The sequence below is a fragment of the Vulpes vulpes genome, chromosome 13, assembly GCF_048418805.1.
Source record: "Vulpes vulpes isolate BD-2025 chromosome 13, VulVul3, whole genome shotgun sequence".
NCBI lineage: Eukaryota > Metazoa > Chordata > Mammalia > Carnivora > Canidae > Vulpes > Vulpes vulpes.
In genome coordinates this window covers 127,415,689-127,432,127 of record NC_132792.1, presented here as the reverse complement: position 1 = coordinate 127,432,127, position 16,439 = coordinate 127,415,689, and the positions used below count along the sequence as shown (strand labels likewise).

At 38.5% G+C, this 16,439-nt stretch overlaps 1 protein-coding gene across 1 annotated transcript in view; it reads right to left on the bottom strand.

The window, feature by feature from the left end:
* The window catches only part of OPN3 (opsin 3), a 47,959-nt gene that overhangs the window by 10,540 nt on the left and 20,980 nt on the right, over positions 1–16,439 (bottom strand). The window contains exon 2 of the mRNA XM_026003382.2: positions 5,522–5,841. Coding sequence (XP_025859167.1) covers positions 5,522–5,841 — 320 coding nt within the window. The remainder of the gene's footprint in view (positions 1–5,521; positions 5,842–16,439) is intronic.

Here is a 16,439-nt window from a genome sequence, read left to right as displayed (position 1 = left end):
AGAAGACTTGTAGCCACGTTCCTATAAATTCAGCTCTTAATTTGTCCCTATTAAGCACTAAGGAATAATGGCATATAGTCTGAAAGTTGTTTGGGTTTCTCAGACAAATGCTCTTTAGAAGTTCCTTCTATGATATACTTGTTAGTAAGGGGAAATGGATAATATTCCTCTACATCAAAAGTATGTTCTTAAATAAAATGGTTATTTCTGACCACTCTAAAAAGCTAATTTTGCTACAAAAATACCAATGCTTTGTATATTTAAAATAAGGTATCTTGGATACTGATTGTACTTAGTATATAATTTTAAACTGGGGGCTTTATAATAAAATTTATTATAAATTTTATTTTAACAAACTCTAAGTGTTCCTTTTATTTCTAGCATTATCATAAAAATTAAGGAAAAATTACAAGGTAATAATAAATCAGGTAGAACATGTGCTTATACTATTTAAAAGTATATTTGAATTGATAGTTAAATTATTGATATAATCTAAAATTATATTAAGAAACTATATTCTGGGCAGCCCGGGTGGCTCAGCTGTTTAGCACTGAGCCTTCAGCCCAGGGCGTGATCCTGGAGACCCTGGATCGGATCAAGTCCCACGTCGGGCTCCCTGCATGGAGCCTGCTTCTCCCTCTGCCTGTGTCTCTGCCTCTCTCTCTCTCTCTGTGTCTCATGAATAAATAAATAAAATCTCAAAAAAAAAAAAAAGAAACTATATTCTTAGTAGAATCACATATTCATATTTACAGAATAGAAGAAAATATGAATAATTAAAATGATTGAGTTTCTATAGAGTAGAGGGGATGTATAGGCATGGTTGCAAAGTCAGATATTATTATCTATGTGTGCAACTCTATTTTTTTAAGATTTTATTTATTCATGAAAGACACAGAGAGAGAAAGGCAGAGACATAGACAGAGGAAGACGCAGAGTTCAGGCAGGGAGCCCGACATAGGACTCCATCCTGAGACTGCTGAGCCACCCAGGCATCCCTGCAATTCTATTTTTTAAAAATTTATTTAAAGTAAATTTTATTTAATGTGATAGGATATTATTCTATTTTCAGAACAGCATTTTTTGGGGGGTGGGAGATTTTCCCTAGAGTTTTTAGGAGTGTTGCGGAGTTGTAGTAAAAGCTTTCAATTTGGAATTAGGTCTGGGCCCAAATTCCAGATTCACCACTTTTTCCCCCTGTGTGACATTAAGCAATCAATTACTTCCTCTAAGGGTCAAGATTAAAGGAGGTTCAAATGAATTAGACCTAACAGAAGTTGGGTCCCAGTTCTACACACATGACTTTGAGAGATTATGTTCAAGATTAAATATTTATTTACATTGGAGTTATATGTGAAAATAACATACTTACCTGCATTTGTACTTTTAAGATATTAAAGAATATTTGAAATCACGATTTTAGGCTCCTCAGAGTTTCAGTTAATGAGTAATATAACCACAGCTCAATCAGCTCAATTGGGCTCAATCATCAGCCCAATTCCCCACCATCAAGGGCCCCCACAGTCTCTACCCTTTCTGGGCAATCCAATCCCCATCCTCTCACCATTTATAATAGCAGAGCACTCATTTATCATCTTGGAATTACATGCATGCTAGAGAAGTTAATTTAAGGAAATATTAGGCTGGGAAAGCCCAGTTTCTTCTTGACATAAGGATACAGTTCTGACTAACATTTTGGATTTTTTGGTTTTGTATATGTGAAGTTTTCATTATTTTTCATTTATCTCTTTTGGCCTCTCTGTTTTATCATTCTCTATTCCTTTACTCTGTTCTTTCAACATTTTCCAAATAAAGAGCTCTACTTCACCCTATTTATTCAATGATTTGTGGGTATTTTTCAAAATTTCTATGGATGAAGCAAAAGCATATGCACAGTTTAATTTGTTCTAAAGGATGAACCACTTAAATCCCCCAGCATTCTCCATAAAAAGTGTTCTCTGCCTATATAAATAGTGCTTATTGATCTGGACACCTGTAGATTTTCAAAAACTTTACTCTGAGTCCTCTTCTCATATGAAAAGCAATGTCTTGATCACTGCTACAAGTGACCCCTCTGCATAAGTAAAGAGAAGTACTGGTGTCACCAGATTATGAGTGGAGAATATTGTGGTCTAGTGTCAAATCTCATCACACTTGTACCACTTCCCCTTCCTGTGAACACTGTAACTCATTCCAAAAATAATCTCTGATGAACTATTGTATGAAAGTACTGTTCCAACTATAAGTAAAAAAGATAAATAAGACTGGGTCTCTGCTTTTAAGGAATTCACTGTATGTTGAGGGCAACAGGCACACAGACTGCTTTCATAGGTGATACATGTCATGAGGGAGATGACCAAAGAGGGCTTGGGAATATATAGGATAGATAATGGATTCAGACATAGGTAAAGTCAAGAAGATATGGAGCTCAGCCTTCTGTGGTGAGCAGGAGGCAGCCAAGTAAAGAGGAAGGACAGAGTGTTCCATGGACAGGAAGCGTGCTATGATAAAGTGGTAAAAGTACACGTGTCAAGTTCTGTGAACAAGAAATATTGCACTTGACTGGAGCCTGAGGTGACAACAGGGAAGGCATGTGAAGAAATAAAGCTGGACACACAGACAAGAGATGACCATGCAGGACCTTGGTAGTCACACTTGGAGGCTTTATTTTTAATCATCAAAGCAGAGGAACCTCTAAAGGATTTTAAGCTGGGCGGTGATAGGAGAAAATTCGCATTTGAGAACAATTACTCTGATGGAAGTATGGAGAAAATGGATTAGAAGAAAGCAAGAATAAAGAAAGAAAAACTAAGGCCCTTTTGAATTCAGCCTGTGGCAACAGAAGGGGGAAAAGGATATAATGAAAAATAGAAGGTTGAATAGATGAAAATAGATCATTGGTTGAGTGTAGGGGGAGACATGGATGAGGAACAGCCAAATATTACTTTCTCATTTCTGGCTGAGGCATAGTGAACATTCACTGAGAAAGGTAATGGAGGAGTAGCAGATCTGGGGGGAAAGATGACCAATTTGTCTTTATGCACATAGAGAGCGCCGAATCCTAACCACTAGACCACCAGGGAATCTTTATGCACATAGAATCTGATAAGTCTGGGGGCCATTCCAGTGGAGGTGTGCAATAGGTATCTGACCATGGGAACTGACAGGTCAGAACACCCTGGGTCACAGAGATTCCAAAGTCACCAACCTATCATTAGAAGGGGAAATCCTAAGAGCATATGAGATGCCTAAGGCCAGTGTGTAGTATGAGAAAAGATCTACACACTCAGAATACTGGGAGGCCCACCAGAAGCCTCCCTTGGCAGAGACCAAGAAGATGGGCCAGAAAGTCAGCAACAGCAATAGGAGAGAATGGGGTCCTAGAAACAGAGGAGAAAAACACAATTCAGTGGAAGTTGTTAATAATGCCACAAGTGTCAAATGCCATGGATGCCAGAAAAGAAAAAAGAGAGAGAAATGTATCCACTGGATCTAACACTTGAGAGATCATCGATTGCCTTAATGGTGGATGTTTCTATGACAGTGCGCTTAAGGAAGGAGGCTCCAATTTGCAATGAGTTGAGGAAATATATGCTAGGTGAAATTTATTGAACTACAAACTCTTTGAAGCAGGGGCTATATCTTATATACATTGTACCCGCAGAGCTTAGTAAATGTCTTAGTCAGGATGGGCTTCCATAACGATATGACTGAGTGCCTCAGACAACAGAAATGTATTTCTCACAAATCTGGAAGCTGAGAAATCTAAGGTCAAGGTGTCAGCAAGTTAGGTTTCAGTATGAGACTTCTTTTCTTGGCTTTGAGATTGCTCCTTCTCTCTGTGTACTCATATGGTGGAAAGAGAGTTGGAGGGAGGGATGGAGAGATAGATGAAGGGAGGAAGAGACACAGAGAAACAAGAGAGAGAGCCACTGGTCTTTGTTCCTCTTCTTCTAAGAGCACTGATCTCATCATGAGAACCCCACTCTGATGACATCATATGACACTAATTACCTCCCAAAGACCCCATCTCCAATACCGTCATTTGGGGGTTAAGGCTTCCATATATAAATTTTGGGGAGACAGAAACATTCAGCTCATAATAGTAAGTAATTGGTGCATTCTATATGCTCAAAAATATTGGCCAAATGAAAGCTTATTGAGTGGTAATATAGCATCAAAACCACCAATGGTTCTTTGAGCGGCCTGGCCCCAGTGAGGAGAGCAATAAATTGATAGCCAGAGGGAGTCAAAAGTAGATTTTGCTTTTGTATTAAATTAGCTAAAGAGAAGGAGCCAGAGGTAAGAGAGAGATTAGAGATGTGATTTAAAGAGGAAACTATTATTTAAGAGCAGTCCCTAGGGCAGAGAATGGGATTGGGGGGAAAAGCAGAATCTAGGGTCAGTTTGGTCCTAAGATCTCTTCCATGACCCCATATCTGAAGAGAGAGACCTAAGAATGAGCCTGAACAGAGAGGATTATATAAAGAGGGACAGGGAATTGAGAAATTTCTTGATAATGGTTTTCTTTTGCCCAATAAATAAGCATGATTATTTGGTTAGAATGAATGGGGGATAGGACAAGAGATTAAAATGAGGATTTGTAGTGAGAGTGGACCATCTAGGGATCCAAACGTGCTAAACACTGATGAGAGTACATCTGGGTATGGACACTGGGAATCTGGGGCAGGGCAGGGGAGGGACTTTCCTCCAGCTCCTCTTTGTAGCTTGACTACAGGCATGGGTAAAAACAATCATTAGATTGATGTGGGGATTTTTTTTTTTATTTTTACAAAATAGGTGTTTGAAGTAAGTTCAAATGTGGAAGTTGAGGGCAGTGGGTAATGATTTAAAGTGATGCATGTGGCCAAGTTTGATTTTTTTTTTAAAGGTGGAAGTTAGAAGGTAAGCACTTAGCAGGGTGCACAGGAGACGGATGAGCAGAGGTTCTCAAGAAGGAAGACACAAACAGGAAGATACAGTGAGTGAGCAAGGAAAACATATATGGCCAAAGCAGGAGACTGGCATGTGGAGTGTGCCATGCACACTGTCACTCTAGACTCCTTGCTAGCACTCAATGGGAAACCTGCTTATGGTCTGTTCTTGTGCTTTACGATTCAGAAGTGATTTCCGGACAAAATATGGGCACTAAGCTCTCATGGGTTTATGTGACCTTTGAATGAATAAAATTATGGGAAGTGTGGAATTTCCTTGGTTAGAGTTCTTTAATTCTAAGAGTGCTAGAGAATGCAGGTGTTCTTGGTTGTTACTGATTTTGTCTGTCTAGAATACCTTTCCTTCCTCCTTGTGGTTTAGAGAGTGGCAAAGAAAGAGTAGATGTTATTCTTCATTGGTCTTTTAGAGAGTGACTCAATGCACAATTCTATCGAGTGGGAAGTCCCTAGAACTGTTCTAGTTGCAGACAACCACTAATCGTGTAGGAAGAGTTTGATTCTCTTCCACACAGAATTTTCCACCCTGAAAAGGGTTTAGGGGAAGGGCATTTGCAGTTTCAACTTACCATTCGAATGGAATAGAGAATATGGCCATAGCAATGCACTATGACGCCCACGGGCACCACCAGACAGCCAAGAAATAAGAAAAGCACAAAGAAAGAGTCGTTGGCATCCTTGGATTTCCAGTCCACAGTGCAGCCTAGTCCATGTACATCCAGGATGTACCTGTTCCAGCCCAGCAGAGGCGCTCCTGACCATGCCAGTGAGTACAGCCAGATGTAGGTAATGGCCCTCCAGGCCCAGGAAAAATTGATCACTCTGGCATGGACCACGCGAATATAACGTTCATAGGCCAGCACGGTTAGGGTGGTAATGGAAACGATCCCTGTAAGAAGAGAAAGTGGGACAGTATAACATGGCGCAGGGGCAGATGGACAGAACAGAGGATACACTGTCCACTGGAGATATTTTAGAGTGTCTGGAACTAGCAAGGTGCTCTAAGAGTGACATATCTAAGAGGAATAATGCCTCACAGTCCCCAGGAACTTTTATTGGAAACACATTTACCCAGAAAAGAAAACAAATGGCAGATGGATTGCAGCAGGACAAAAATAAAAGCCCTAAAGCCAGCACCGCCCCAATGATACAGCTACTGTGTTAAACTTTCTGCCAGAGAGAAACTCTGAAGAGAGTCAACAGAGTCACTGAGTCTCATTTGATTTGACCTTTTCTCAGTTGCGTCTGACTCAGGATTAAAGGTGAAACTGAAGTGGGTTTCAAAAGGGTCAACTGACAAAGTTAAGGTAAAAGTATGCAGGGGGCTGGGTTAGCCTTTCTGCTAAGCAGATGTCAGCCTATGAATTGTTCTCGAGCAAGATTGCTGACAAGGTAGTGAGGACTTCTCTGCGTATACTTAAACAACATTATTTATTTATTTGCCTGTCTCTTTCCAGAGAGTAATTTATTCACTCAACAAGTTTCTGTTGAGCATCTACAGTTGTGTGCCAGTCTCTTTGCCAACACCAGAGGTTTAGGGATAACAGAAATGCAGAAATCTAGATGCTTGGAGGGAACCCAGTTGTGGAAACAACAGTAAGAGGTGAGAGGTGTAAATGCATCGTGGGAGTCACAGAACGGGGGGCCTTTGTGAACCAGGCCGGAGAAGCATTCCAGGAATAATTAAGATTTATGTACCAGAGCATGGAGACCATGTAAGGGTCTAAAAATGGCAGGAATCAGAGGTACCAGGGCTCAGAGGATATAAAGAAGGAGGTTAGAAGGAGCAGATGAAGGGCACCTGGGTGGCTCAGTCCATGAAGCAACTGCCTTCAGCTCAGGTCATGATCCCTGGGGCCTGGGATCAAGTCCTACTTCCATTCCCCTTGCTTCTTCTCACTCTATCTCTGTCAAATAAATAAATAAATAAATAAATAAATAAATAAAATATTTTAAGAAATAATAAGAAGGAGCCAATGAGGCCATTGGAGAAAGGCTTTTGATTTCTTGCTAAAGGTTTTTGTTTCTTTGTTCTTTAAAAAGCAAAACTAAAACCACTTTTCCTGTATAAAATGATGAATTATAAACCTGTTACTGTCATGTTTTCTAAGTGTGAAGTGACAACAGTTAAGTTCTCTTCTTCTTCCTCCTCCTCCTCCTTTTTACTCTGAAAAAATACTCATTCCTGCAGTGGTATAGAACTCCCATCCCAGGCCAGTGCACGGAGACCAGCTTGAGGGCTACTACAGTCGTCCAAGCATGAATGACGGGGCCTGAATTAGAGTACTTTTAAAGATATGAATGGCAAAGTCTGGATTCCAGGAACATTTGGTGATTAATATCAACAAGACCCATCAGCTTATTGAATGTGAAGAGGGAGGGAGAGAAAGGAGTCAAGAATAACTTGGAGATTTCTAACCTATGTGATGGGTTGAGAGTGATGACATTAACAGAGATTAAAACTACGAGGTGTCATGAGCAGAAGTTGGAGAGAAAATGAAATTGTGAGCACCCCAGAACACACTGGCATAAATATTTGTTGAATGAGTGAATCAAGATAGACTGTAGAAAAAGTGATTCTAACAGAGAATGAAAATAAGACCTGTGCCAGATAAGTAGGTAGGAGTGTGGGAGTGGGGCTCCAGAAAGCCTGGAGTGATCCCAGCTCCCCACTAAATAGCTCTGTGACTTTAGCAATTCATACAATATCTTTAGACTTTAGTTTTGTTTTCATAAAATTGAAAATTCCTTCGCATTATAAAATTTTCACTGTAATGGTGTAAAATGAAGAGATTCTAGATTCAGAAAGCCTTTGGCAGAATACAGATAATATTCATTTATAAACCAGGACAGATTTGTTATTTGGTGGGGAGGGGAGCACCATAATTCCCCATGTCTGATGCCTGTGGTATTCAATAAATGTTCATTGAATACATGAATATTTAATAAATACGTAAGTGACTGGAAGAAGACAGGGTTTTGGAATATGGTAGAAGGAAATATTTCAGGAAGTAGTGCTATAGCAACAAATAATGGACTTACATTCAGATTATATTAAGTAATTCTGAAGGCAAGGAAAATATCAAGTTGGATATGCTGCCTTCAGAACCAAGCATCAACTTTCACCTCACTAAATTTTTACCTAAAGAGTGATACTGTCATTACTTTAACTGATAATTTTCCCAGAGGGAAACCAAAAACCTAAAGATAGTAGCATAATGAGACTCTAATGAGATTAGATACTATTAGTCAAAAAGTATATTATACTTAAAAAATCTCTAACCCCTTTGACCTAAACAATAAGAGGAAAAACTCACCACACTCCTACACCCTGATGGATCCTCCCTCACATCTCTGCACTGTCTCTCTCCTGGATAGCATGCGACTAATTTATTTGTTTGACTTGATTACATGATCTCTCTTATCCAGTGGACTGTCAGTTCTAGGAGGTGCTTGTGTCACTCCCTTCTTTGTACCTACTTGCTAGCACACTGATTGACACATATAGATAAGCAGTAAATAGTTACTGGATAAATGAAAAAAAGAATGAATGACAACTAAAATTATCCTGGCTTATTGCTTTAATAATAAGGGCTTATTTATTTATCTGTAGGGTATACTGGGATTTGCAAATACAACATATTTGCAGCAAGTGTGTCCCTAAGAAGAATTAAATCATATTCAAGGTAAATTAACTAAAAGTTGAAGGCCAAAAACTATATTTTAACATTTAAAGGTAACTATATAATTACCATTATATTCCTTTCCTATTGCTTTCCTTGATGGAATTCTGAAAAAATTGTGCACTCCCATATATTTAAAAAGCTATTCTAAATTTTTTCACCTTAAGTTTAAAGGGTTGCATATACACTTGGACCCAGGCTCGAGCTTGTAAATAAACCCTCATGTGTTTGCATCGGAAAAAAAAATAAAAATAAAAAAAAATAAAGGGTTGCATAATATAAATATAAACATTTAAAAATAAAACTCTCACCTTATTCTTTCAAATAAATTCAGTAATTCATAAATATGTTAGTGATTTCATAGTTATATCCCAAGTTATGTATGTGTATATGTATATGTATGTATATATGTGTGTCTATGTAAATATACAGATATATATCAACACACACAAGCAATGATCAATCATTTAAACTTACATTTCCATCCAACTTTTCCCCTAAAAATTTTATTCTAGTGTAATATATTAGCCGAAAGATTTTAATTTTTTTGCCTTATTATTTTCAACAAAAAATTTCTTGGATAACAAGGTTCTAAATGTTTAAAATGTTTAAAAAATTATCTTATAGATTGAGCTATTAGTTGATCAAAATATTTTTTAAATATTAAAAGTGAAAAACTTAATTAGAAATATATCTCTTAAAGTGATCAGTGTAGCTTTCCTTCACCACAAAGAATATACCTATACACAAATTACTATTACCAATGTGAGATTAAAGGATACATTCTCTTGCTATTCCTATTTATAAAGTTAGCGATTTCTTTATCACACATATATCCAGATGCAATGGAAGGAATTTTGTTATATTCAATTCTTATTGATTATATGAACATACCCTCCATATTCAATTATTTGAACTGTCCTGAATTTATATACCAAAAATCACAGAGTGGTGATTATCAAAAAATTATATTTAATGATCTACCAACTAACAACTTTGTTAAAAGCAAATAACTGGAAACACCTGACTGGTCATTCACTCCCCCAGCTTCCTCATCAATATTTTGACTTGGCATCCTGGGATTTCTTCCCACCCCTTCCTGGTAATTTCCCACCATAAGATTTGGGACAGGTAAGGAGTGTATCTTTCTGTGGGATGTGGGAGAGGGGTTATGGAGAAAGGGAGGGTCTGGATTACAGGGAGTTGGTTTCTAGGAGAAAATACAAGTAAAGTTGAGAATTTAGGAGTTTATTTTCCTAAAACTGTCCTTGCATAGCCATTAGGAAGAGTTGTATCTCAAGCAGTATGCATATGCCAATTTGAAGACAGAAGTCTATAAAAACTAATCTCATTGGCATATTATGGAAACTGCTTTAATCTTGCTGCATCCCTGGGATATAGATGGCATGCCTCAAACTGCCAGTCACATTCAAAGCTGGCTGCTTTGACACCACTGTTCACTCTGCCTGACATGCTGACAGAGATCTCACAGCCTGGAGAAGAAGACAGATGTGTAAAGAAGTAATTACAGGAATGTGATATGTGCTAATCCAGAACTGTGTCTGGGAGCTGAAGGATACAATTGAGGAAGCACTGACCTCTGCCTAGGGAAATACTGAGGAAGGTTATAAGAGAAAGCAGTATTTGAATTGATGAATGGAAAGGAGTTTATCAAGTTGAGAAGGGTGAGGATATTTCAAGGCCAAAGATAAAGCATATAAAATGCATGGAAGCAAAAAGGGGTATCCAAGCCTTAACTCTGTGCATCAGCTTGAGTCAAGGAAAGTTCTTTCCTTTGATAGATCTTGATGATTATGCATTCACTTAGAACATTTATCAACAATCCAGTATCATGCACATACAATATACCAGGACACTTTACTAGGAAGCGGACAAAGATAAACTATAAAAGAAATCATAATAGAGTGATAAATTTTATAGTAGGGGAATATCTATAAGGCCAGTCTTGGATTAAGCTTCAATTTCTTTTCTTTCTTTCTAAAGATTTATTTATTTATTTATTTATGAGAGACACACAGAGAGAGGCAGAGACATAGGTGGAGGGAAAAGCAAGCTCCTTATGGGAGTCTCATGCGGAACTTGATCCCAGCACTCCGGGATCACGACCTGAGCCAAAGGCAGATGCTCAACTACTGAGCCACCCAGGTGCCCCTCAACTTCAATTTCTACACATAGATACATATCATTTGGGGGAAATTAATCAATATCTATGAACTTCAATTTGCTCAGAGTAAAATAAAAAGAATAGTACCAAAATGCTCTCTCATTGCCATGTGTATATGTATTACTTGAGAATATAAATGTATTTAGTAAGATGGTAATATATTAAGGCACTATTATTATTATTATTATTAGAGTAGTTGTTTATCAGGGGAAAATTACTTTAAGTGATAGAAATTTTACAGAAGGCACATATGTGAAGCTTAAATATATGTGTATTAACAATATATACAAATACTCAAGAACAGTCATTTCCCCCTTTGGCCACTAGATGTCCACATTGAATAGCTTCTAGACTCTGCTTAAGCAAGTTTAAATAGAAGAGCTTAGAAGAGATACTGCCAGAACCAGGTTCCAGACCTGTTAATACCCGTCTGTTAGATTAAAAAGTTAACATGAAATGGTCCATGCCTTCAAGAAGCTTACACTCCAGAGAAGGGGGTGTGAGGAGAAACTCCAAATCTGATAATAGGAGAAAGATTACCTGGTTCAGATGATTTTCTCTGGGAAGCAGGCACTACCTGAGGGAATCTTGTACATTAAATACATTTTAACCAGAAAAATAAGGAGGGGTTAGCGGGGAAATGACTGTCAATCCTATTACAGCTGATGTTAACACATTGAGAGGGGACAGAGCTTGTCCCATTTGGATTCCTGCAAATAATTCAATATTGTGGAAGCAGAGAATTCTAGAAACAGAGAAGTGAAAGACTAGGGACTCTCCCAGGAAGACCCTTAAATGTCATGCAAGGAGTTTGGAATACATCCTGAGGGCTCCAGGGAGCCATTTAAATGTTCCTGTTCTCTTCTATTACTATACTATTTTAGAGAATTTTGTTTTACTTTCTTTTGATTTTGCTTTTGCAGATTTTCCTTATGGAAAGTTCCCTCCAGCTGTGATGTGGAAAAAGGATTGTGAGGAGAGACAAGTCTGATTACTGAGAATCCTACCAGAGAAATACCATTCTGATGATGAGGAATGAAACCAACACAGTGACACTGGGAGGAGACACAAGGAGGGTCCAATAAATTTTAGGGACATGAATCTCTGCTAAACATGAGAATGAATGAAGAATCAAAGGAAGTCTTGTGTTACTGGCCTGGGTCAATGAATGGTTGGTGCAGTGACTTGGAATGAAAATGGATGAGATGGATTTGGGAGGGAAGATGACTGGGGGATAGTGCACTTCACTGTGGATCCCCAGGGTGATTTTGAACAAGTCACTGAATTGTCTGTATTTCAAATTCTCTACCTATAAAATGAGAGGACTGTTAAACCAGCCTTGTAGCAGATAAAATCTTACAGATAAGGCATTAAAATCTTGCAAACTGAGTGGATATAATTTTTCTTCATCCAAAGAAATTTGTAATTTTGTTCATTTAGAAACATGTATTGATTTGTAGAAGATTTCTAAACATGCAGTTTAATTACTTTCATCTACATATAGCAATGGAAACAAAGCTATTTGAAGTTGCTTAATAAAGATACTTCTTTATTAATTAGTGACCTCTATTCATATTTGAACATTAAATAAGGAAAATAATATGTTTAATATGCTTGAAGCAGCTTATTCTCTTAGGCAAGTAACCAATTCTTCTTTGAAATCTTGTTTACACTGCTTATTAGTTGAGTAATCTTTCCTGTTCCCTTTTACTGAATTAACAAGGCTAATTTCAGCTCAGTAACACATGGTGGTACCTCCTGGGTGTCAGATACTATTCTAAGCCATTTGCCTGTATTATCTGATTTAATTCTTCCAACTCTATAACACACTTATAAATTATTATCATCCCCATTTTGTAGGGGAAACTGAAATAAACATGGTTAAGTAACTTGCCCAGGTCTCAAACTAATGAAAAACAGAGCTGATATTCAAATCCATCTGCTTCCCAAATCCACACTATGCTAGACTCATTTTCTAAATGGAATTAAAAAAATTTTGTATTAGTGAAGTGGACACTACAGAAAACATATACAATCCCTGTGTTACCTACCATATATCGACAAGGTCTTTTTTTTTTTTTTTTAAAGTAGGCTCCCTGTCCAAGACCTGAGCTGGGATCAAGAGTGGATACTGAACCAACTGAGCCACCCAAGTGCCCCTTGAAAAGGTAATTTTTTAAACTCAATTTCTTTTAAGCTGAAGAGTTTTAAAGGAAATTAGAGATGACCATGTTCATTGGAATAGTTCCCCCCACCACTGGAAAGCCCAGTTCCCATTCAATCAATAAGAACATTTCTCAGAAACACCCAAATGATGCATGATCTTTAGTACACATATTTTAGGCATTCACCAGCTATCAATTATGGCAGAAACTTAGTTCTAGTTAATAATTCTTTCTTCCATATCTGTTTCCCTCCCCTTTTCAAATTAAATTTTTCAGTCATTTGTTCCCCAAAGTTACATTTCTTCAGGGTTAGTACATAAACTTGGTTCCAAAGAAATCTAGCCCAGTGTGAAAGCTACAGCTCTGTGGGTCAGAAAATTATGATGATTTCAGGTAAGCAGCTTACGCAGAGATTTAGTTTTGACCACCACGTGGAAACCTAGCCACAAAAATGCTTGTTGTACATTAAGAACTGGGATCACCTGAACGAAAGGGCTGTGAACCCTCCAAAGAGGGGGGTAGTCTGTCAGGCAGCTGTTGGCATGTAGTTTGTGGGCTAGCTCCACACAGTGCACCATGTCCACACTGTAATGTCCATTCTTGCTCATGCTGCCCTTCACCAGGGTTTCAAGGGAGTGCATTTCCCCCTAATAATCTAGTAATTTTTCACAGGGGAGTAGGGAGCAAATACTTGTTGATTCTGTTGGTAAAGTACAGGGGAGTTTGTCTATAGTTGTGCGTCCTACCCTCCTACGTTAACTCGGGCATCTGCATAGTTTGGAAATCATCCCAGATCCATTTCTCCAATGTTATCTTTGATTATTTCAATATTGGCACCCCTGTCTCACCTTCTAGGGCTTCAAACTTGGCTCCTTGTCTTCCTGTAGCTCCATTTGGACAGACAGCCCAGTTTCAAACTGTTTACCTTGCCTCTGTTTTAGGGTTTGTTTGTTTTTTGGGGGGAAAGAGAGTCTTGGGGATAAGAGCTCATTAGAACTTACTTTATACTTATGTCTGCTTGTCAGGGGAGGATATTGAACAAGATAGATCATGATGGGGAAAAAAAATGGATAATCATCACCAGAGAAGACCCAAGAAATACCCATTGTGACCAGAGTTTACAGGCCCAGTGCAAAAGAATGGTTTGAATATAAAGTAACAGCTCTGCAGTTATTACTGAAGGTTTGTGATAACACAATACAGCAGGACCAAAGTACAGAAAACAGTCTGGTGGAAGGATTTATCAGGAATTGAGAAATTCTAAATCCTAATCCTAACTGTACTCATAAAATGGGTATGGGCACCACAAGTAAAACGGGAAGGATGCACTTTCTTTGCTTTTACCACTTAGTCAAAATGACTTCTTGAACACAGCAATCTAGAGCTTACAATAATCCAATGCACCCAGAAGAGCTGCATCAGAGAATGATCCTCCTCAAGGACCTTGCCTCTGGTCCACTCTAGGAACGTGTATACTTGCTCTATCTTCTCTCTCCTCTTTCCTCTACCTTGAATATTCATTTCACAGAAGGCTTTTCTTTTGAAATATGTCCAAGTTCAACTCTGTGCCTGCTACCTCCCATTATTCCCATGGAGGCTCACATCCCACAAGTGATTGCTCTGACCTATTCCTAATTGATTGATATATTTTTCCTCTTTGTCCAGCATCTATCCTCTCTTGCACCAAATGCCAGTTTGAGACTGGATTCAGTTCATGTGCCTTCCCAGATCTCCTTGAGCCAGCTTGCAAGCCCCTACTCCCCAGCGTGGGCCATGACCATCTGCCTCGCTCCCCAGCAGCAGTGGTTCTGCTATAGTCACAGAGCTCACCTGCTGCTGCTACAGGCCCATGTGCAATACCAACCTGCTCCTTTGCCCTCACTGGACTGGATGCATGTAGAGGCTCTAGCTTATCCAGCTGCTGCTCTGACTCAGCTGAACCAACTCAGGGGTGAAGGGATGTTAACACCTCACAGAGCAGACTGGGACCATACGAGTCAAGAGACAGGAAGGGTCCAGTAGTTAAATTGTTTGCACCCCCTAACCATTCCATTCCAGTCATTTCAAGATGCACTAGTTTCATATGGCCTCTCTGAAGATGTCCCACAGGATGGAGCAATAAGCCGTTTTGGGGAAGTTATGGCTGACAGTGTACTGGCATTCAAAGAATTCTGCATATGACTTCCACTCCCTAGTCCACCTCCTCTTTCACCATTTCTAACTTCCTTAGTGTGCACCACACTCTGCTCATGCACAGCACAGACCATACCTTCATAGCTATTTACTACCTGTATTTTCATCACAATTCTATGTACTCAGCCAATTCAGACAATTCTATGTCTTATTTTTTCAGTTAAATTATAAATGCCTAAGAAATAGGGACCATGTCTTTTGTATCTTGATACCCTCCCTGGCCTCTGCAATAGTTAACAAGAGATTACTATATGTCTGTTGATGATAAAAGTTACGTCTATGTGACCATATTTCTCAAATCAGGAATAAAAACACTGAAGTAAACATGGCTACCCCTGTAATTAAACAAGCACTAACATGAAATGATGCTTGGAAATAGTCACAGATTTCAAAGAAAGGGAAAATGTTTCTAAAGGAAAATACAACATACGGGTCAGAAGCCCATAAAACAAGACCAGCTTCTTGATATTTTTCCTAAGGGATTCCCCTCATCTCAAAATACTTTTTAAAAGTCACCACATGGTAATTTGATTATTAAAAAGTTCCTATACTCATTTTTATGGATGACATAAAGTCAAATAGTATTCCTGTTAGATTTGTCATCTCTTGTTCTCCAATGACAATAACAAATTATAACACCTATTTCAGATGGTGTTTTATAATTTCCAAAGTACTGCCCTGTGTACGTTTATCATCAGTTCTTCACAGACCTGTGAGACAGGAACAGCTCATGTCTTCATTTGGTTAGGGTGTGAGAAAGGCGTTGGGATTTGGGATGAGCCTAAGGTCACAAGATGAGTAAGGTCTCACTTGGAGGAGAACCCACATCTTCTGGCTGTGAGTCCAGAGTTCTGTTTGGATTTTCCTCAGAAAGATTTGACTAAGTGAGTTAGTTGTGATCAATAAGGAAGCATGAAGTCTTATTAATTCTATGGAAAAATTCAACACATGAATAAATTGTGGAATGGCCACGTGACCCCTTGCCTGCAATGAAAATCCTGGTTTCTAAGTACTCTCTGGATTATTAACCTGGCACCAAGAGACGAAAATCTGAGATAGCCCAGAAGAGCAAATTAAAAATATGAGTAAATCTGAGAGGTACAGAATTAAATCTTAGTTATTTATAATTTACAAAACTCTCAAAGGAGCTCAGAGTTAAGGTTTTATAGCAGGTAGTAACACTCCATTTTAAAGCTAAAAGTATTGAGATACAACCAAGGACCAGTGTCACTTTTCTTTCAAGAATGAATAGAACATACTC